This window comes from Camarhynchus parvulus, chromosome 12 (genome assembly GCF_901933205.1).
Source record: "Camarhynchus parvulus chromosome 12, STF_HiC, whole genome shotgun sequence".
Lineage (NCBI taxonomy): Eukaryota > Metazoa > Chordata > Aves > Passeriformes > Thraupidae > Camarhynchus > Camarhynchus parvulus.
Window position 1 is genome coordinate 15457359 of NC_044582.1, and position 23205 is coordinate 15480563.

The following is a 23205-nucleotide window of genomic DNA, read 5'->3' on the forward strand; positions in this document are numbered from 1 at the left end:
TAATAAAATAAATGTGGGAAGGGGGAGCAGGGAGGGACTGGGATTTAGCTGCCAGGGGAAGATTGCTAAGAGTTACCACTCAGAGACGAACTCACTTGAAGGAAATCCTGCCAGGAGCTACAAAGCTGTGCCTTTGGACCAAGCAGCCACAGGAAGGTGCATTTTAGCACAGGGAAAGCCTTTGTTCTTTCCCTGTGCCTTTTACCTTTAAAAAACAAAATAGTCCCTAAAACAATTGGTCTCCCATGGGTGTATTTCACAAGAGTGTGACTTACCTGTAGCTGCTGTACAAGAAAGGTAGCAGAAGAACTTAATGTGATCATAAAGAGGAAGGAGAAAAAAAAATCACAAAAACATTAGGGGAAAACTGAGTTGTGTATATACAGGTTTTACCCCTTCAAATCCAGCCCTGCCAGGATGTGACATGCTATTCATACATCATACTAGGAGGAATTAGGAGTTTCTTAAACCCCTGGAATAGTGGTGAGGCTCATCCTCCTGCCACAAAAACAGCGTGGAGAGAGACCTAAAATGGCATTTCAGTGCTCTCCAAGGTGGCTGCAATTAAGGATTGCAGTAAGAGTAGTGAATCACAGGGAATGAACATCACAGTTCTCAAAGCAGAGCATGGCATCATCTTTTAAATGCTGATCAGGTAAATACCCACTAGACATTGTTCTGAAATAGAGGGAGCTTGGAAGGTGTTTGTTGTACCAGAGCAGTCGTTCTGTGAGTGCTTTGTTAGCAATGGAAGTGCTGCACACTTCTTACAGAGAGAGCTTTATTTCATTTCTGTTTCCTTAGCCTAAAAAATGAAGCTGTATACATAGAAACCAAATACATTTCTCATGGACGAGAGAGTAATAAAGTAGCAAGTGTGTGAAAAGAAAGATAAGATAAAGCACAGCGTGTTCCTGCAGAATCTGGCAGCAGAAGGACAACGTGGAAGCAAAATAGTTTGCTGACAAACTAGAAAGACAAGGTTATTGATGCCTCTGAGAAAATACTCCCACAACAATCTGAAGCCTCAAATCCACTTGGCAGACAGATGGCAGCGGGATTGTTTGATACCTGATGGAAACACTTAGCACTGACTTTCCCCATGCCAGCCGTTTTCAGCACACTTACACAAGTGTGTATCACAAGCTTTGTTCCCAAAGAGTTGAATACACCGCCTGGGTTCTGCAGAAAACATCTGCTGAAACAGTTGTAAGCAAAACTTGAGTAGTCCCTATTCCAAGTTGTTTTCTTCAGGTCAGTCTGGTCTCTCACTCCAGCTGCTTTGGCAACGGCACCTGGACAAGGACGTGAAGTATTAGGAGGAGGAAATTTCTCAGCCTTATTTACCAGGCCAGTTTAGTCTAATACAAACCCCCAGAAACTAAAATATAACAGCTGGGAACTCCAAGGAGCTCTGGTTGGGAGCTCTCTTTTGTTTGGAATGCCCCACTGGATGTTTGCAATGCTTAAGGTCCAGGAAATCAATTTGAAGGCCTTGAGTCTCACCACAGGGAGAACAAAAACGTGGCTCAGCTCAAGCAGCAAAACTCCATTTCAGAAACGAAGCTGAGGGAATTGAGGCAAAAAGGAGTTACCAAGATCGTGGAGGATGGGCAGAATAACACCCTATGCCCCAAATCCAAGCCAAGTAGTCTGATGACAGAGGCCAAAAAAAAGCCAACCCAAAAAATCCCCAAACACTCCACCAGAAGAAACCACCCCAAGCTCCCAGAATGTGTCCATTGTTTCATCTTTCCATGGGCTGAGATTGCAATTGTTATCTGGCATATTTAGGATGCACCATGAATTGATCTCTCTAACCCCACAGCTCTGATGGATAAAATCCTCCTGATCATTTTGGGGGAATGGCTGGGGTTCAGTATCACCCCTGGCACATGGCAGCACCCAGGTTTCTCAGCCATTGCTGTCCAAAACAAGGGCTGTGCCTGGCAGAGAATGAGCTCCATTGTCCTCCAGCCTCCTGAGAGCTGGGCAGGCAGCAGCTCCCACAGCCCTGAAGGACCAGCCTCACCAGCACAATCTGTGAGCTGTCCACAAGCAGGTCCTGTTGTCTGGGATGTGGAACCAAGATGCAAACCCTAGACTGGCCTAGAAAGGCCAGAAATGCTCTGGGGAGAGGCCTTGGCTGCAACCAAGTTGGACTTGCCAGCAGAAACTCAGAACCCCAAACCTTGCCTACGGGACAGAGTGTTCAGGGTAATCCCAGACCAGAATCTGAGGTCACTGCAGAACCTGCACCTGCCAAAATATCAGAACAAACTACTCTGTCTGGAATTACTGAGAAAATTATTATTTCTTTGTAGGTATAAATGAATGAAAAATTAGGCCCACTATATTAAAATGTCAATATTGAAAGAAATTATAATTACAAAATACTACTTGACTATTTTTAACTACAAGGGATTTTCTGTCCTCTTCCTTGAGCCTTGGCAACACAAACAGGCATCAAGCTACAAATGCATCAGTCAGCTTTTAGGAATTCTTGAATCAATGCAAGGGAATATAACAAGTCAGGAGAGCAAGAGGTTAAATCTGGTGGCCAGCATTTTGAGAAGACCATGAATTTGGTACCCAAGTAGGACCATCCCCAAGAGGCAGTTTTCAGTTTTGGACTGGCATTCTAAGGTCAGAATGATCTTGAGCTCACTTGAGTTGACCACTGAGCCAATTTTCAGTGGCAAAGTTTTACTTGAAAACAAATATAAAAAACCCCCTACAGTACCACTACTTTCTTCCCACAACCTTGTTCCACCTTCACTGCTGGTGGATCTAATTTCTTTTTTTCCTGTTAGCGCTGTAATTTTGCAATTGATCTTCATAAGGACAAACAGAAGAATGAGCAGCAAAGGACCACTAAAATAATACACTCCTTGGTACTGGGTGAGGCAGGCAGGAGCAGGGCTGCAGAGTGTGAGTCCAGGCTGGATTTCAGTGTGTGCCAAGTGACAGTGCTCTCTTGTGTAAAGTGAGAGCTAAGGAAAAACACCGCTATTGAGGAGAGAAACCTGGGGTTTGTGGGGGACGAAATGTGAAAAATAATACCTGTTGCACTCCTGAAACAACAGTCTTATAATAGCACAGGCCTGTCATAACTAATACACTGTTAAGAGTATAGTAAGGTTGAGTTTCTGTGGGTTTGTTCACCTCCTGGGTGAATTTCCTTTCTTTTACCCTGTGGATGCAGCCAGGGATGCACAAGGCTGCAGCCTTGGTGTGAGTTCCCTGAGCAAGCCATACCTCTGTGCTGCTGGAAAACAACCCCCCATACCAGGAGTGGCAGCCTGACACAAAAGGGTGACAATGCCATGTGCAGGTGCATTTGTCAGCCCTGCCAAAGCCCAGCATTTCCAGCCAGGGCTCAGAGCACAGCGGGTGAGTGCCTTTTCCCCCCTCAGGGGCACCACTCTGCACTTACGGGCCTGAGGTAGGCGACGTTGCTCTGGCGGATGTCGTTGAGGAGCTGATCTCTCGGGGTTATTTCCACCAGGGGAGGGGGTCTTCTCCTGGGAACTGGTTTGAGTGTTTTGATGACATCTTTGAGGTTGGTTTTCTCAGCAGGCTCCACATACTCTGGCACGGGGGGTTTGCGCTGAGTCTTCTTCAGCTTGACCACTTTGAAGCTGATGGGCTTCTCCCTGCACGGCTGCTCGGGTGCCGGTGGCCTCATGTTCTCCTGCCTTTTGTTCAGTGACACAGCTGCAGGGACAGGGGGTTTGGGGGCTTGTGGGGGCTCCTGCATCCTCAGCTGGGACAGCGGTACCCCCAGCATTTCCCACATCCCAGGAGGCAACCCAAGTCCATTCTCCAGCATCGCTATCAATTCCTTCTGCTCCTTCATCTGCTGCTGCCTTTGCCCCTCTTGCCTCTTTTGCCTCTGCTTGTCCAGGTTCCTGCTGAGCAGGTTGGTCACCACCATCCTGGGCCCTGGCAGCTCAAAGTGATAGCCCATTTTGAGGAGGGTGTTGTTGGCTTTCAGCAGCCTGGCAATCTCCATCTCTGCCTGGTGGCCCAGCAGGCCGCGCTGGTTGTGGAAGCGGAGCTCGGTCAGCGTCTCGTTGTACTGCAGGCAGCGCATGATGGCCACGATGCCTTTGCCAGAGATGAAGTTGGAATCAATGTTCAGGGTGGTGATGCTCCTGTTCTCCCTCAGCATGTTGGCCAGCGCGAACGCCACGTTGTCGTCGGCCCCCACGTTGGCCAGGCTGAACGTTTTTATGTTCTTGTTCTTTTTCATGGCGTTGACAAAATCGATCAGCATTTCCTTGGGGACGTTTTCTATGTTGTTCAGGTTGAGCTCCTTCACGTCTGGGTTGTTTTTTCGGACTTTCTCCAAACTGTCCTCTAAATTGGTTTGATTTCCTGAGGGTCTGGCACTTATCTTCATGAAGCTGGTATCCAGCGCTAACTTCTGGGGGATGTTCAATTTTGATATTTTCTTTGCATTTTCCTTAGGCTTTTCTTTGATTTCTCCTGGTTCTGTACCTGGCTCTTGACTTATCTGGTTGATGTGACTGCTCTCATTGGTGTAATTTTCCTTTGTTTCCAATTCAGTCTCATTTTCTTCTTCTTCTTCCTCTTCGTCATCTTCCTCTTCCTCCTCTGCTTCTTCTTTCTCATCCTCCTCCACCACTCTCTCCTTGTCACTTCTATCTTTCATTTTGTCCCCAAGTTGTGTTCTTGACTCAGACACGTGCTCATTTTGGTAATGTCTCTCTTTTCCCTCTGTTCCTGGCATCCTCCCTCCAGCCACCTCTCCACCGCTGCCAGCCTCTCCTTCCATCTCCTCCACAGCACTTTTCTGAGGAAGACAAAACCTCATAGCTGAAATAGTTGCAAAACATCTTTGTTACGATAACTTTCTGCTCAAATAAACACATAGCAGCTGGATTTAGATCCCTCTTTGCCCATACAATAGAGAATAATCCTCAAAAATGTCACTGCTGTAAATTCAGGCTGGACCAGCTTGCTTGGGAACACAGGAACAACTTGTTCCTAAAGGGGCTGCAAACCAGTTTCTCATCTTTGCCTACTAAATTAAGTTCTAACAATTAAATCCTGAACAGACTTAATGATATGTTAAGATGGTCTTTGAAGCTTTCTGGGGGTTAAGAGTTTCTGATCCAAAGTCTCTTTCTGGATTTAGTGTAATCTTTATAATTTCTTTGGCAAGAACGTTTCCTTTGTATGCCACAAAGCACTGGACATCAGGGTGACCCCCTGCTGGTTTGCTCAGCCCAAGGAGGAGTGAAGAGGGCACATTGTGACCACTGTGGAATCATCCAGCGCAAGGGACAACAAGGCCACCTGCCCTGGCAGTCCCAGAGCATCACACCTAAGGTAGCACCTCACTGAAGATAAAACATTAGCTCAGTTTGGAGTCCAGAGATAAGAAACCAGCCCCTGCACAAAGCAGTTGCAGGGCAGTGAGGCTTCTGCCATCCAAATAAATTAGTTGCAAACATCTACCCATTCCAGAGGCACTCCTTGCTGAGATTTTTCTTTGTCAAGCATCTTTTTGCAAGCAGTTCCTCCATCACAGAGAAAAGCTAATAAAGCACTAATAAAATCAAGCTATTTCCCTAAGATTTGCACTCTTCAGGTAGGACAGTGCCATGGCTTGTGCTGCACCCAAAGTCAGACAAAATGGTCCCAGACACTTCTGCCCTTGGGGCTGTGGTGGTGAATGGGTTTGGGATGGGGATTGATGGACCAGCTGTGAATGCAGCAGCCAGCTCCACACCCAGGTTTCAGATTTAACCTCTGAAATGTTTACAAAATTGTTTCTTTGAGTGTAAGAGTGTTGCAGGAGGAGAAAAAAAATCCCACAGATTTCCCATAGTCTCCAAAGGCAGCCCATGAAACCTGCCCTGAGAAGTCTGGGATGTGCCACACTGGTGTGTATTAGCAAACCACTGATATTTAAAACAAAAGTAAAATAAATCAGTTACCTTAAATTCACTTCCAGTGAACTTCACATTCAAGTATGGATGTGTTTCATCTGGCCAAGTTTCAATTCTATTAACCTGTTTTTAAGTGTAGCCCTCATCCTGAAAGATATCTAAGTATGACCTTAACTTTATTTCAAAGTCATGGGGATAGTCAAATAAATTTAAGCATTGTATTGAGTATGGTTGAACTAGTTCAAGAGTTTGCATGCTTGGTTGTTAATATTTCACCCTGTTAAAATGCAGTGGTTTGGGATTTTTCTCCAGTATGTCATTAAATTCTGTCAATTAATAATTTAATTTGTATGATTAATATAATCTTCCATGGAAAAGCAACATGGTGTTCTTCCATATGCAAAATCAAACTAATTAGAGCTACATCCTCCAAACTGATCTTGTGACAGTTTCTCAGCGATTTGCTTTACTCAAATCAGAATTAGGAATTTTTTCTACTAAAAAGCTTAAGTAAATATTTGGGAAAAGCAATTAAAAAATTACTAACCCTGACATCAGTCCAAGCTGGATTCTATCACTGATGAGGCTTTTAGGATTAATCTACATTTGTTTGTACTCTACCTTACGTAAGGGACAGAAGCAGAGGCAGGTTAAGGTATTAAAGCTATAAAACAGATCCCACTGCTGATGCATAATGAATATTTGTGATTTTTGCTTGTTACCTCGGAGGGCAGGAGGGTGACAGGAACTCTCTCATCCTCGAGCATGCGTCTGGATGCCTTCTGCCAGTACAGGTAGTCAACCAGGGACCTGTGGTCGAAGCTGCCCGTGGGGGGTTTCTCTGTCTGATCCCTCTGTATCATTCCAGTCGGGATTTCAGGGTCTGGGGCCATGACTTCCATCTCACTCTGCAGCTCCTTCAGCTCTTCAGGGGACAGGTTAGCCAGGATTTCATCTTCATCAATGTCCTCAGGGCACACGTCTTCGTCAGAGTTTTGGCCAAGTTCAGACATGTTCATTCTTCCTTCCTTCCTCTAATACTTTTTAAACCTAAAGAGAAAGATAAATTTCAAAGGATTTTCTTTTTTTCCCCCCTCACTGGCAGTAGTTGATCTGGTTAAAATGACCAGTTCATGTTTTGGTCCTGAGCTGTGGCAGCTCCTGGGCTCAGTGCGGGGCACAGCCTGTGCGGCTAAGTCTATATTAAGCTGCACTTGGCTGGCTAAAGAGAATTTATGGCGATGCTCCATTTTCAGCAACCTGTCAGCTGTGCAAACCCTTCTGACATTTCAGTGCAGCTGGTGTGTCCCCCGCTGAGGGAGGCAGAAGACAGACGTGTTCCAGAGGATTCCTGGGACACTGCCCCGCTCAGGGCGTCACCCTGGAATCGCCAGAGCAGGATGAAGGGACATCAGTGGCACCTGTGAGATGTGCAGGTGAAATCCGGCCTCTGGGAAGAATCAGCAAGGTCTCTGTGTCCATAACATCTCCAATCTATCTCAAAAGGACCAGAGACCATAGGCCCTGCACTGCCTTCGGCCGGGTCTAAGCCCTGGCTGTCACAGGAGGTTTGGTGCGAGTGCAGCCACCCTCTGCTGGTGACCTCTCCCAAACCTCACATCCTGGTCTGGGGAAACTCCTCCAAGGTGGGAAAAGGCAGGTAGAGCTGGTACACCATGCACCATGTGCCTGGGGACAGAGGTCCATGCAAGGACAGGCACCAGCCCCTTGAAGCAGGCTGAGTGCTCCCAGGGAAGCATTTCCCATGGCACATCCCTGCTCCCATCCCTGGGCAACGCCACTGCCTGCTTCTTCACTGGCCTGGCCCTGCCATGAGCACCATTTGCACCATCAGCTCTTCTTGGCTGACAGTTCATCTCCAGATCATCCTTCTCCTACTTTTTACATTTTTTTTTCAGAATTAATAAGCAGCTACAAAGATTTTCTTTGTTATATTTGTAGACCTGATGTGACTCCCTAAACTCCTTTTTTGTTAGGTGTCCATTTCATCCAAGTCCCTCCTTCTTTCTTCAGAATATTTTATAGGCTGCTGAATTCACACAGCAAACTTCCAACATCACCGTGTGCATGGTTTCTTTGTAACAGTAGAGTAGCAAGGGTGGCTCATTTTGCTACTCACAGATTGGGCTGTTCATTAGATTAGGAAGATTTCCTCTCATAATTTCAAATTTTGTTTGCAGGGGTATCAAATCAAATCCTCACCTTGCAAATGCAGCTTCCATAGGAGCAAAACCACGGGGGAGAGGCTCTGAAACCATGCCCTGCCAATTTTTAAGCCATATTTCTCATCACAGTCTCAGCCATGCTCTGCTGGAATCTGCCAGCAGCAAAATAGGCTCTGATGATGATGGTGTCTCTCTGCTGTGTTTTGTAACACGAAACATGGAGCTCTAAGCCCTGTTAACCTCTATTAAAAGTCCATTACCCAAAGGTCCTCATTTGATTCATGCTGTTACACAGCAGGGAAGAGGGCAAAAATTTAAGAACAGTGTAAGTGGCAAAAGAAAAGATAATAAAAGCCCAAGCCAAGAATGCAATGGCTCCATTTGCCCCTTTGGTATTTCAGGGATCTCCTTATCCTTGTTGTATTTTATGCAGTGGCAAGCACGACAACAGACCCACACATCAATCTATCTGCTCCAGCAGCTCTAACCCCCAGTGATTGCTGCCCATAATAGAACCCATAAATGGTTTCCTGGTGTTCTCAAATAAATCAGTGCCCCTCAGTAGCCTGCATGCTGCTCTCCCAAACCATGCAGCTTGGGCCCCAGAAGCTGTCTGTTCAGTGCTTGCTTCTCACTTGCTAATTTCTTGCCTGTAAATAAAGCCCCATGCCACCTTCTTGGGTTTCCGTGATCTTCAGCCAGGCCATCTTGGGCCATGGTCTTGTCAGAGCATCCAAGTTAAGCAGGGTCAAACCCATGAAGTCCTCTTGAGAAGGAAAACAGGGGTACTGAGAACACTATCAGGTGTTTGAAAACCACTTTTTTTCTCTTAAGCAGAAATATATCACTTGTCAGTACCACCATTAGGAAACTCTAGACTGGGAGTGATGCCTTCCCCATCAGATGCAGAGCAAGGGGCTGCCTGGTGACACCTCTCCTGGTGACATGGGTGCTAATCCCACAGATTTCCAAGGTGGGTATCATATTTTGCCTACTTTAGGTCTCTCCTCCATAAATTATGTTTCCAGGATGCACTTCCTTTCCTAACACACTGCTTAGTGTTTTGGTGTTCTGGTAACAGCACATTAGAGCAACAAACAACACCCTGGAGGTGAGGACACGCTCACAGTGGGTCTAAAACGCTTTTCCAAGTCTAAACTCTCACCTCCTTCCCAAAGACATTTGTTGGTGCTCCCCTCAGAGCTTTCCAAAACAATCACACATTTCTCAACCTTCATTAAGGCAGGAAAACCACTTCCACTGGTGACACTTGCTATTTCCACACCAATTTGACACTTGCTCCGGAATCCCTGGGCTAACAAGCTGCGGCACTGCTACCACAGGATAGAGCTGTGCTGCACCAGAGCTGCACTCAAAGCCCCAGCAGAAGACAAGAGAAGGAAAACAGGGGTACTGAGAACTCTATCAGGTGTTTGAAAACCACCTGTGATTGTGCAGCAATCACAGAGCAATTCCTACAGGTAATAGCAGCTCAAAACTCACACTAAGCAGGTACCCAACAAGCATTAAACAAAAGCACTTCATACAAAGGATGAGGTCTGCCCCTTGGTCATGAACCATTCTGACTCACTGCTCATGGTTTGTAAGGCAGGTACTCACATATGGATGAACTCTGGAATGAGACCAGGAGCCTCTCCTGCAGGATTGCTTCACCTCATTGATTTTTTCCTCATTTAAATATCCTCTTCAAAAATTCCAACCTATCCCTCATGAGGGCCAAAAGGTTGTCAAGTTCTTCGTTTGAATATCAGCAAGGCCTGACTGCTGTGTCACCACTTGACAGGAGGCAGCCCATGTTTCAAGTGCCTAAAACTGTTCTATTTTTAAGGTAATTGATGGGACACATGCTGTGGCCAGATATTGGAGAGCAATTTCTATGATGCTGGCTTTCATTTTTTTTTTGTTATAAATCCCCCCACATTCACTCCCCTCTATTACCAATCCATGGCATTTCCAAGTGCCACTGGAAGGAGTCAGGGAATGTGCCCATGTAACATAACCTTGCATTACTTTTAAGAAACTCTCAGGCTGATGGGAGAGTCTAAAATTGACAATCAGTAGCATACAGCAAGCATGTCCAGCAATGCAGTGTAACCCAATCCAGGGATTATAAAGGGTCAGATGATGGGATCTGAACAATAACAACCACTGAGCCATGGGAGCAGTCATAGAGAGACACCCTGTGGGAAAAACACCAAGGGGAAAAAAAATCACCCACCACACCTCCAAACTCTTCCAGATATAAATATATCAGATTAAGTTTGTTGCTTAAATAGCGTAAGGACACCTGACTTTGGAAGTATTTGCCCAAGTCGTTTGACAGGGAGCTGCAAAGCCAAACCCTGTGAGAAGCAGCAGGCACAGCAGGCTGGGTCAGGGCAGGAGGGAGCAGAGGGATGGGGATATGAGCCCTCCACTGCTGTCCCAGCTCAACCAACCACATGTCACTGTGCTGAGATCTCTCATCATCTCCCATGATCTCTCCCATCATCACTGTGTTGATGTCTGTGATTTCCTCTGCCTCCAGAGAAACAAGCAGAGCTGCATCTCCTGTTTCAGTGGGACCTGGATGCTTCTAATTTGCCACCCCCCCCCTCAAAAAGAGCTTGTTGATTTATTTATTTTAGTTTCCATTTTTACAGAAATCTGAGAGCAGCTACAGTACTTGTGCAGTAGGAAACAACCTCTGTCATCATCCACCTTCTTGATTACAGGGAAAAGAAAACATTAACAAGAGTAGGGAGAAAAGGAGAGCATGAAGAAGACTTTGGTCATGACAGAAAGCAAGGACAGAGCATTTCAGCCTGGGGAAGGGCACTGACCACACACAGCGGCCTGTCCAAAGCAATCCTGTAGGGAAATGCATTGGCAAGTCAGATGTGCATGCCTGGTTTGTATCAAAAAGCATTAAATAATCAGCAAATGGATTTCTAAATAAATTCAACTGTTTAAAAACATTTAAAAATATCGAAATCCCCATGATTTTGGGGTAGGAGACAGCCCTGCATATGAACACTGAGATTTTGCTGGTGGCGGTCTGGAGATGACACAAAAGGCAGCTGAGCTGCTCCTGGCAGCCTGGGCTGACCCAGGACAAACCTTTGCCCCATTCAGAGCCAAAACCTGTTCCAAATGTGACCCCCAAAGACTGGCTTTCTGGGCTTGCTTGCCACTGAACAGCACTGCACCTCCCCTGCCATCTCCCAGCATTGTTTTACTGACCACATTCTAAAGAGGCTGGAGCAGCACCTCCAGCACAGCCAGGGGGGCTGCTCTGCCCCACGTTCTGTTACACAGAGCAGTTCTGTGGCTGCAGGAGGGAGTTTCTGCTCCCAGTTATCATTTATAGCACAAATATGGGCAAGATGCTGAAACACTCAGCATTTGTTTCTGCTAACTTGGTATTTTCCTTTCCCAGATTGTTCTTTATGTGACCTTGGTGAAGCACTTGTAAATACCTGAATGTTTTCACCCCTGGGTGGTGCTTTGTTACCTCTTCTTCCCAAAGCACAGTGCTAACAGCTGCCAAAAGGAGTAGAAAACCAGCCTGTGGTGAATAAAACCAGGTCTGTGAGAGACCATGAGTAATTTTGTTATTTTATGAGGAGCAGGCAATTCATGATGTTTGTTACCTGACCACGACTTCAGGGACTGAGCTACAGCTCTACCTGGGGGTTTCACCCATGGGCAACCCCAGAAGGTGCCCTGAGCTGCCTCAGTGTGGCCTTGCCTGCTCTGGGACAGAGCTGAGGCTGGTCATGGCCACCACAAGGGGACACTGAGCCCTGCACCAGGGACTGCCTGGGGACAGAGAGCCTGGGGCAGCACTGGCTCCTGTCTGATGGGCACAGCTGGCCTGGGCACGAGGCAAACACGGTGCTGAACCTCACACCACCCATGGGCATTACACAGGGCATTCACCCAAATGTTTACTGCTATTAACAGAGGGCTTGCTATTCCAAATCTTGGTGCAAAACAGGCTCAGAGATTCAATACTTGCATCAGAAATGCAAGCTCAGACCTTGAGAGAAGACATTCATCTCCCTGAGAACTGTGCAAGAACCTGTCTGTGACAGCACGTGCAATTCAGCAATTATTTACTGCTAACTCAACCTTTATTCCCACAATTTATCTGTGCTCTGGGTTTGCAGGGCAAAAAACAAAACCAAAAACAAACAAACAACCAACCCACAAAAAACCGAACCCAGGAGTGACAAAAGCCTCATGCTAAAAGCAGTGGCTAAAATTAAATGCTAAAAGGTACCCTCTCTTTTTAGGCCAAATCTGTATTTTCACTCCCAATGTTGCCTGGCAGCACTATTAAATCAGAACTGCAGTAACACAATGTCAAGGATTCTTCAAGAAGCAACAATGAAACCTTTGCAAGGAGCAATCACCTCCACATTTATATGAAACACTGAATTCAGATGACAAACAGTCATCCTAGAAAACAATGTCACCCTTCACACTGAAACAGGGTGTATCTTTTACAGCATCCAAACCTATCACAGCCCCACACCTTGTGCCCTCCTGCCATCAAAACCTGCCCACAGGCAGGGATGCTGCAAAGGCCACGTGGGCATCTCATTCTGCACACATGGGGCACGTCCTTCCCTAACCTCAGGCAGCAGCAGGTGCAAGGATTTCTTCTAGAGTTACTCCAGCTGAGCCCTGGCTGGCCGCAAACTCCTCTCCATCTGCAGCTCTTTGGTGGCACTCTAATGATTAAATAGAAACTGAGACTCCTTCCTGCTGGGCTGGAACAGGGCAGGAGGTGTCCAGGGAGGCAGAACATCCCTCGGTTCGCTGAAGGATTTATGGTGATTCCCTTCATCATAGGGGACAGGCAGGGATAACCAAGGTGGATGGATGGCAAGGAGCTGCTGCTTGTCAGGAGTCTTGCTTCTGTGTCGCTGAGGCCCTGACCTCTGTGTCCTCCTGGGCCACCAGCACTGATCACAACTCACACTGCCCCTTTTCCAAGGAGGAAATGTCACCTCAGGCTTCATTTGCTCCAGCAGAACACAGGGTAAAAAACTCTGATGATAAATCCTGCCCTGGGAGATATTTCACTGAGAGAGATTTCACTACTCAGCAGGTGAGGCCCTGCTGTAGCTGAGACTGTCAGTTTTATACCTTGGAAATGTATTAAATATGTCAGAAAAGTACAAAGGAGATGGAAGAACAGTGTAGAATGCAGAAACCTTCCTAGGAGTAGAGCAAACATACCCAGACAGTGCCAGGCAAGCACAGGGAGCTTCTCCCCGGGCTGAGGAGCAGCTCTCCTGCAATGATCCCAAAGCCCAGAAGATGGAGCAAACCTTCAGTGTTTACAGGATTTCCTACACACGTTTTGGGGCGGGCTGGGTCGTGGTGGAGGCTTCTCACCCACCCAGGAGCTACAAATATTGCTGCTGCCTTCTTCACACTTCAGCTGAGCAAGTCTGAGATCATAAAGGAGAAGCCAGCAGAAACCTGCAAGAGCCACACACTGAGCCACCTTGGCCAGAAAGTTTCATGTGAGTATAGTCAGGTGAATTTTAAAGATTAGTAATGGCAAAAAGATTTTTCTATGTTGGAGAAGGGTCTCCTGGCTTGAGCCTCATCCCTCCTGGTCCCTGCACTGGAGGAATGTCCAACACCAGCCTCCCACAGGGCTTGTGGTAACTCCCATCAGTGCTTGTCCTCCCTTATCTCAGTGTTTTTGTTCAAAACAGCACAGAAGAAGCAGACAGTAATTAAAAATATCAGGCATGGCTTATTTTAGCTCAGTGCCCAAATTCCTTTTTAAGGATTCCTGGCAAGGACTGGGTCTTCTTTTTAACTCAAAGCACTCAAAACCATTCCACTACACACAGATTTAAGTGGGGTCTTATTTCCCCTCCACACTCCCATCAGCAGCATCTACCTTCTGAAGAGAGAGATGTTTGTAGAATTAAAGCCTCTGGGTCTGGTTTTTCACCTTTTTCACCTCCTGGCTTTGTTCTGATATTACCAAATAAGAATTTCTGATATTTCTTCATACTGGAAGGGTCAGGGAGGATTCCAGAGGAGCACAAGAGGCAGGAATGCTCCTCTCTTAACTCTGCTGTCAGGCACTAGATGTCCTCAGTTATCCTGGTGAGGCATGCTGTGGTTAAACAGCTACACACAGATGAGATAGGAATTCAAACAAAGCACAGGCAATTTGTATTTCAGCTGTGAACAAATAAGATAATGATTACAAGTACGACTTTATTACCTCCTCAGCTGCAGTTGTTTCTGTGAACAGTTGTGCATCTGCATCAAAACATCACTCCAGAAACACAACAAAGCAAGCTGGGAATCTGCAAAGGGCAAAGTTAAAGGTCCTGGGGAACAACTGGCAACAACTGGGTACAGCAGCAGCTCCCTTGATAGGCAGGAGATGCCACAGAGACATCATGGTCTCCCTTCCCCTCCCTGTGCCACCCAAGACTGACCCTAAGCAACATCTGAGAAAAGCTGGATATTCTTATTCTCTTCTGGGCCTCCTTCTTCACTTTGTATTTCCACCCTTCATAGAAGGTCCTAAAAACAAAACCCTTGCAGAGCCAGGCATGTGGAGAATGACAAGAGGGGCTTGAGAGCCACAGCTCCACCACTCCTGTTCCACTTCCAGCTCCTCTGCTCGGCTCTTGCTAACTGGAAACTGCAACCAGGCTCTGAACTCTGGCCCTAGAGGTTTTATACACAATACCCCCAAATATAGCAGACCATCCTCAACCCAAACCCACCTTGAATCCCCATCTTCTCAACAACTGCACCCAAAATCATCCTGGTTCTGTCCCAGCAAGCCAGGCTGAGTGCCAGCCTGGTGCCAACACGGATGTGTTGGGCTGGCTAAATCCTGAATGCTGTCAGAAAAGCCAACACAGAACTCTGTGGGTACAGCATTAAAACAAAGGATTGCAAACAAAGCTTTAAATGGGGAACAAGCCTTGTTACACATCTCATTTCCTTTTTGTAGGAAAAGCTTTGGTAGTGCCAATTCCATGAGCTCTGGGTAAAGAACTGGAGACTTGGGACCACTCAGCCTCCTGCTCAAAGCACTGGTGGTTTGTAGCAGCAGGGAGCAGTCAGTGCATGAAGAACTTGCCAGCAAACAAACCTCAAATGCTGCTTGGAGAAATGCAAAATACAGTGCCATGGGGGTAATTTTAATGGGCACACCTGCAGGGTTTTTTTAAACACCTATTTTCACCAGTAACCTGGAAAAAAGAATAAAATTCAGTGGTGGTTGTGAAGTTTATGGACACCTCAAAAAGTAGGGAATGACAGCTCTGAAGAGAAGAGAGTAAAACTGAATAACCTCAGCTACTGGGTGACCAGGCTGCAGAAGCAGTTGTACATCTGAAACCTAAGCCACTCTTACAGACAGGTGGGTGTCTCAGGGGGCACAAACTCCAAAGAGGACCCAGCACTCGAGCAACACAAACCCTAAAAGCCATGTTCCAAATGGGAAAGGCTGTGGCAATTCCTAAGTGCAAGGACAGATGAGCAAGAAGCATTTTCAACAACACAAGGACACCTCTGTCTCTGTATCACTGGAGGGATGCTGAGAGAGCCCAGCTTGGCCCCCTCAGTACAGCTGATGGAGAAGCAGAAATTCTGACCTGATATTCTGATGTTTTGGGATCTCTGACCTGCCTGGGGCCAGCCTTCCTTCAGATGAGACCACTCACCCTCTGCACCCCACAGGCCAAAAGAAACCAGACCACACTGATTTACTTCAAAGCCCTGAAATAACACACGCTGCACTTCCCCAAGCACTCAAGGAGAAACAGGAGGAATGCTGAAGTGGTTTTGGTAGCACACTTTTTAGTTTATTGACCTATACAAAATAATAGGTCTAAAAAATTCAGGAGTAGTAAAAGAATAAGCAAAAAAGAGCTCTCGCATTTCTAGAAGGCTATACAAATATGCAAAACCAAGGAAATAAGTTATTTTTTATTTTGTTTTTGTTCGTTTAATTCCAAATTGCGACTCTAATAATACAAACAACTAAGTACCAGCTTAACAAGTGTGTCCTTCTGTATATATTACATGCTCTGGAATACTGGTAAAAAACGTCAAAAAAGTTTATCAGAAACCTTTCTATTCACAATATGAACAAGGAGTAACTAATCTTCTGTATAAAAGAACAAAAGAGCACCATTTCTGGAATCCTGAAGCACAGTACAGCTGAGAAATGACAGAGATTTTACCATATGCAGACGAGTCATCAGGAATCAGGCAGGATAACCCCGTGCCAGTTTGTTCCTACAGATGGATGACCTGAGGTAGGTTTATCCCTCTTAAATCAAGACTGCAGTCACGTGTTTTTTTCCCGCACAAATGGTTCTGTGAAAAGGCTGTTCTGCCACTCAGTGACTCTGCAACACACCTGGCAGTTCAGGTGATCTGTGGTACAATCCTAATGCCCCTCATTTTAAGGCACCCACTTGGCTGTTTGAGTTTGCATCCACCTTGAAATACTGGCCACTGCTACCAAATTGTTCCCTGGGGCTCCCCACTGTGGCACAGCAATGTGTCACTGTCACTGCTGAACAGGGGTCACCGTGCAGCCACGGTGAAAATTTGCCTACTCCTCCACACAGTGAAGTTGTACCATGGAAAGGTCATTAAATGGGCCGTTATTAATTCTGTTTTATCACGGAAAAGAGAATTCAAAGTTCACGGCTTCTGTTTCCAAATCCACAACTAGCTATTAGTTTTACACAATATATGTGTCAGCAAATTTTTTTCTTTCCAGAACTTGCTTGTGGTGCTAACAAACACTCTTAACAACACCCCAAAAACTGGACAGACTCACTCAAACCTCCATAATAAAAAAGCTCCAGCCTTCCTTCAAGTAATGTTCCAATACTGATTCAGTCATCCTTTGCCTCACTCACACACACGATCTATCCTTCATAAGCCTATGAAACCTCTTCCAGGTCCTCATAAGCCATGGCAGAATAAATTTTCATTTTTTCTTCTTCTTTCAGACATCAGACTTGTGCTCTTATAATTCCTGGTTTTTCCATAAGAGTCTCCTTTTCACATTTTTATTTTTTTTTCTCTGAGGTTTGCCTTCAACACCTTCCAATCTTCCCAAAAAGTGCTTGCTAAATATAAATACTTCAACCAAGTGCTGCATCCACTCGTAGATGAACTGTGGCTTGCCCTGGGCTGTACGGATTCACAAGGAGACGCCATTCGTGGTAAGACTTTGTCAGTTTGCTACAGTCCCTCTGAATGCTGAATTCCACCTTTCCCAGCAGAACAAACAGCCTGCTTCCTCTTTTTGTTCCTTTTGCAAGTTCCACCCGAGGCTGGCCCCGGAGTTCTGTGCAAGGCACGCAGGGGTAGGAGGGAGTGAGGGGCTGCACGGGGGCTACACCAGCGTCCCGGGCTTGGAGTCCTCGTGCCAGAACAGCCTCTGCTCACTGCTGGGCAGCTCTGCCTCCACGCCATCCTCCTCGTCCCCTCCCAGCTGGCTGGGCTCCACGTAGGTCCTGCAACACAGACACGGCACCAGGGTCAGCTGAGGGTTCTCCCCAGGCCCTTGAATTCATGCACCTCCCTTGGGCTCAAGGTTACGCTGGTTATTTTGAGTTTGCCTCCAAGCACGAACCTGGTTTTTGTGCTGTAATCAGTGAAGTTGTCTGCAAGAGTAATCCCAGCTGCTCAAAACTGTCATAGTATCACAGATTGGTTTGGCTTGGAGGCATTTTAAAGCCCACCTTGTTCCAACATCCCTGCCCTGGGCAGGACACCTTCCCACTACACCACATTGCTCTGAGCCCCATCCAACCTGGCCTTGAGCTCTGTCAAGACTGTTGGGTGTACTGATTGCTTTGCTGGGTGTACTGATTGCTTGTTTGCCATGATCACATTAAAGTAGAAAATACAGCAGATGAACAATCAGACAAGTGATTAAGAATGTGGAAAATTAATAGCTAATGAACCTCATTTAGATAAAGCTGCTAATACAAGCAGAATTTTCAAAGCTCAATTATGAGAAATTAAAAAATTAGTAGAAACAGTATTTTTAAACACTGTTGCCATAGATATTTTAAATCACTTCAGTAAAACAGCCCATAGCACTTTGCTTAGAAAAAAAAAAAGGATCTAGCAGCAGCTTTTATGTATTCCCTTACACTTTCATTTATTTTAAAACAAACAGAATTAAAAATTCAGTATTTTCACACAAGTCGGTCTGGCAGCAAGCATAAACTGCAACCCACAAAGCAGGAGGCACACGTGGGGTACTTATTACACTGAGCATAAGTGTATTTCAATGTGATGGCATTTGTGGGGGCAGAGTCATTCCCCAGGGCAGGAGCTTTCTGTCCTCACAGCCAAGTGCTCTGCAGTGGGGGGGACACATCCAAAATGCCAGGCAGAAGCAGCCAGAGCTGCAGGATTTCCTGCAAGGACCAAGCAGAGCCTGGGTTCTCTGCAGCCCTGGGAGAGCCCCCACAAGCAGGGGGTGTCTGCAAACAGCAGCACATCCCCACGGCTCCCAGGTTCAGCTCTGCCAAGGGAGATGCACTTGGCAGAGGTGGCACCCCCTCAGAAATGAGGCTGGAGAGGTGTTTCCTCTCCTTGTTTTCCCTAAAGTTTATCAACACACGCAGTAAAGCTTCAGGAACCCAACAAGACTGTGTCCTGGGAAATTGCTGATGGGGTTCAGGAGAGTCCCCCCCACCAGAGGGACTGGGCTCACTGTGAGCTCTGCCTGCAACACTGCCCAGAGCATCACAGCTACCAGGGAGGGCAGGATGTTTGATTGTCCTGTGCCAGCCACAGGAAAAGGTTGTGCAACCAACGAGTTCATCCTTCACTGTGACCGAGTTCATCCATCACTGTGACCGCTCCCCACTTCTTTCACTGCTGGGGTACAGTTAGTGGTGGTACAGCTCATCTGCTCCACACAGAAAACTGCCCTCACAACACCAATTTTATAGATACTCTTCATCCTGGCTCTTTGAAATCAAACTGATCTGCTCAGAAGATTTAAGAGCCAGCGACATGCAGGAGGAAGGGCAGGAAAATCTTCATACATTCTACTCACCTGCTCTGCAAAGGAAGGTTGCCATAAACATTCCCATAACAGCTGGCGTAGGAGGAATGAGACAACGTATCGTAGTCTGAAAGTCCCAGTGCAAGGGGGGTTCTCCAGTTCCCAGCAGTGTTTGTAGAAGATGCTGGAATCAAAAAAGGATTACAACAAATCACACCTTTCCTCAGCTAAATCAGCTGAGGCAAACAAGACAATTCTCATCAGTAATCTCTGTGGGGTTTTGCAGGACACAGGAAGACAATGCAAACACAAAATATGATTTACAAGCCCTGTAAAGGTGGTATTCTGGAGCTCCTAAAGTGCTTTTTGACACATTCAGTGGTGCTCACTGGACTGTATTTTGGAAGCCATCACAGCCACTGCATTTACATGAAATGAAGCTTTGTATACTGCTTCTAGTTGCTAAATATACCTGTCAAACTCAAATGCTCTTTGTCCTTCTCTGGGTTACTGTGCTTACACAAAGAGCAAAAGGCCGATTTACCCTGAGGAGAAGGTAACAAGCAAGGCTTTCCTTCCAAGAACAGAACAAGATCCTACTTGGCTCCTCATGCACCTTTCAGGACAGAGCTCTGCTGACTTCACTGAGGCAGTGACAGGGGGGCAGAGCTGACAGCACAGCGGGGACTTACAAAAACACTGGGCACAGATGAAATCAGACATTACCCGAAGAGAAAGACGACACCCGACTGCTGGGCGAGCACGGCGTCTGCAGAGCAGCAAAGCCCAAACTCCTCTGAGATCCTCTGTCAGACTCAAAGCCCGCCTGCAGGCTGTGACCCTGCTCCTTCTGGCTGGAGGCACGCTGGTACCAGCCCCGGAGATGCTCTGCTACTAAGGCCTTGTGAATGTTTTTGGTTATGTGCTCCGTTTTAGCCACCTGCTTCCTGGGGAGCCTGAGGGTGGCGTAGGGGTTGTGTGGGACTCTGTCCACCTCGTCCTCGTGGTAGGAGCGGAATTCCCGGTACCGCTCGTAGCCGTAGTGCGCCGACGAGCGGTACGAGGGGTTCACACTGTACTGCCCCTCCGTGTCACTCTCATAAACGTACCCCCCGTTGTAATAAACGTCAGGCTCAGTGTACGGGGAGTACCCAGGAATGTAGTAGTTAGAGGAAGGCTGCTCCTGGTTTTTGTGGAAGACAGCGCTGCGGGCGTCCTTGTGTGCCAGGTTTGGCATGCTCCCTGAACTCGCGGCGGAAATGTTGTGTTTCTTCGAGCGCCTCCGGCCCCTGGTCCTGTTGTCGAGGGTCTGAGTGGTGTAGTAGGGGTTGGGAGTGGGTGTCACGCAGTAATACTCTGCACTGGACTGGCTGGTGTAGGATGATCCATCGTCCAGGATCTCTGTGCTGCTGCTCCGCTGGGACTTGCAGAGGGAGAAGGCTGGCTTGTCAGCAGGAGCCTCGGACAGCAGGTGGGTCTGGGACTCCAGGCTCCCGCTGCGCTGCCGGCAGTGGCGTGGGGAAACATCTGGCCTAGAGCAACGCAGATGTTGGCTGGTTAAAGGCAAGTCTCACACAAATAAACACACAGAGCATGCAAGGACAGGTCGGCTGCCTCCCCAGCCCAAGCACAACGCAAATCCTGCCTTATGCTTCCACACAGAGTATTTGCAACGCACAGAACTCAGTTTGGCTGAATTTTGTATTGGCTGCAACAGCAGGAGATCTGCCTTATAATAATCTGTCAGGTTGAGCAAGGTTAATCTGTGACAGGGACACACTGAGCTAAGGTCACAAACACACATTTGGTAATGATTTACGGGAGGGCTCCCTCAATCACCTGCAAACCTACTGCTATTGATATGCTCCACAGAGCTGTTCTAGCTCATAAAGCGTCCAAATACCATAGATACACACAGTCAACACTAATGATGGAAGCTGTCTGAATCCCAGTAACTCTGCTTGTAAACAGAGAACTCTCCATCAGTAAACATCATGTAAACATCAGAACTCTCCATCTCCATTTCTTTCTAAAAGGAAAAGCCTAGACATGTAATGAGCTTGGAGCAGAACATGGGAAGATGGGTATCCTTTGGATCTCTCTGCAAGGCTGCATTACCCCACCAAACAAACCTTGAGCTAACATTCTAAGATTCTTAGCATCTCTCCTTCTCCACTGTGGATTGGCTTCCCAAAGTAGTATCTCTAAACAACATTCTGAAAGCAGTGGGAATCTCTACACTGGGTACAGCTGCTATCACCAGATCTGACATGATCACACACGACATGACCACACAATCACCTGCAAACCTACTGCTCTTGATGTGCTCCAGGGAGCTGTTCTAGCTCATGAAATGCTCAAATCCCACGGACTTGGGCTGGACACACAGCTGACACTAATGATGAGGGAGCTGTCTGAATCCCAGTAACTCAGCTTGTAAACAGAGAATTCTCCATCAGGCCTCACACGAATTATGCCTGCTCTGACAAAGCACCTGCTGAAACTATGATACCCTGCTGTGGGAAAACCACACAGCCAACAACCCTCTGCCCTCTTAACACCATTTCCTTTCACTCTTGCGCTTCCCCAAGTAGGTGTGGCACCCAAAGCAGAGGTCTCTTACTGCAGGTGGCTGCTGCTGTAGGCGTTGCGGGTGAGCACGGGGGTGGTGGGCATGCTCCTGCCGCCCTGCGGCGGCGCCGGCCGCTCCAGCGCGCGGAACGGGCTGCTGTGCGTCGAGAGCGCCTCCCTGCAGCAAGGGAGACAGGCACAGTGAGGTTAAACATCCCAGCACAAGTCACAGCACACCCACTACGGGCACCTGAAGTCTTGGAGAAGCAAAAGGAAGGGTGGAATGTTGCCCTGATTTTTTAGGATTTTCTAAGCCTTCTGATGTTGACATTCTTGTAACGAACTTTCTCACACGCTTTCTGTAAATAGCTCATTGTTTTGCATTCTTTTATGGAGGAGGAGAAATTTGATGGACTGTTGGTTTGTCCAGTGCTATTGGAGAGGTGGCATTGTCACCTCCAATCCACTGTCACTTTTGGAAAACTATAAATGTTGGGAGTCAGAAAATAAACTTTCCTTTTTCTTCACCCTGAGAGCAGCGGTGTGCGCTTGTGTTTTTTCGTGTCCTATAGCGACAGTGGAACAAACATAAGTGGATGTGTGAGGAATAGAGTTGTTAAATAGGAAGGAAAATTCAATCCCTTCCTGCAGTTAAAGGGAGGTGTTCACAGGATGAGCAGCAGGACGAGCTGGTGCCAAAGGATAGAACCATCAAGGAGAGACAGAGCAGGTAACAGAGAAGCAAACAAATGAGGCTTTCAAATGAAGCACATGGGTACATATGGCTATAATTTGACTTCTGAACTTCATGCGTAGGAGTGTTCCACCAGTCTTGAGGGACAGATGAGAAAAAAAGCAAGACATGGCCTTGCTCAAAACTCTAAAACGTTTTTAAGTGTGTCTTTAACAGCCTGCTCTCCCAAGACAGTCCAAGAAATCTCAGGGTCAGTGGGAATCCTTACACTGGGTACAGCTGCTAGCACCAGATCTGACATGATGACACAGTCACCTGCAAACCTACTGCTCTTGATGTGCTCCAGCTCATAAAGTGCTCAAATCCCATAGATTTGGGCTGGAGACACAGCTGACACTAATGATGAGGGAGCTGTCTGAATCCCAGGAACTCGGCTTGTAAACAGAGAATTCTCCATCAGGCCTCACGTGAATTATGTCTGCTTTGATAATGTACCTGCTGAAATACTGATACCATCAGGGGGGATGGCTAGGGTTTGGTGCTGCCTGAATCCACTAAGCACAGTCATCAGGAAAATGACAAGTTGTTAAATGAACACTGAAAAAACCCCAGAAAATGACACAAAGAATGACAGCACAAGCAACTCCTTAAATGCAGCCCCTGCTATTACATTTCTCACCCATCTCAAACATCTCCACAAAAATTACACTACTCTTTGGTTTGAGATACTCCCATCCCAAACCCTGTAATCCCAGAAGAGCAAGGAGGCAGTGGGCTCTGCTG

The 23205-nt window shown here is 46.8% G+C and overlaps 2 protein-coding genes across 8 annotated transcripts in view; both read right to left on the reverse strand.

Moving 5' to 3' along the window:
* Positions 1-781: 781 nt before the first annotated feature.
* On the reverse strand, positions 782-7198 carry LMOD3 (leiomodin 3). Its single transcript, XM_030956782.1, has 3 exons — positions 6644-7198; positions 3437-4819; positions 782-1295 (listed from the first exon to the last, which is right to left on the reverse strand). The coding sequence occupies exons 1-3, from the start codon at positions 6938-6940 to the stop codon at positions 1269-1271; spliced, it is 1707 nt and encodes a 568-aa protein (XP_030812642.1). The 5' UTR covers positions 6941-7198; the 3' UTR covers positions 782-1268.
* An 8886-nt stretch (positions 7199-16084) lies between these two features.
* The window catches only part of FRMD4B (FERM domain containing 4B), a 124455-nt gene continuing 117334 nt past the window's right edge, over positions 16085-23205 (reverse strand). For all 7 annotated transcript variants that reach the window (XM_030956394.1, XM_030956389.1, XM_030956393.1 and 4 more), the window contains 4 exons: positions 21781-21906; positions 19884-20689; positions 19209-19341; positions 16085-17646 (listed from right to left, as the gene is read on the reverse strand). In XM_030956394.1, the coding sequence (XP_030812254.1) occupies positions 17526-17646; positions 19209-19341; positions 19884-20689; positions 21781-21906 (1186 nt within the window). In that variant the 3' untranslated portion in view covers positions 16085-17525. The remainder of the gene's footprint in view (positions 17647-19208; positions 19342-19883; positions 20690-21780; positions 21907-23205) is intronic.

What these genes read in the sequence shown, in the direction of transcription:
- LMOD3 (XM_030956782.1), bottom strand. Translation starts at nt 6,940, where the DNA reads ATGAACATGTCTGAACTTGGCCAAAACTCTGACGAAGACGTGTGCCCT. An exon ending in TCACCCTCCTGCCCTCCGAG is followed by an intron (nt 4,820 to 6,643) that starts GTAACAAGCAAA and finishes TGTCTTCCTCAG; the next exon opens with AAAAGTGCTGTGGAGGAGAT. An exon ending in ACGTCGCCTACCTCAGGCCC is followed by an intron (nt 1,296 to 3,436) that starts GTAAGTGCAGAG and finishes GTCCTTGTCCAG; the next exon opens with GTGCCGTTGCCAAAGCAGCT.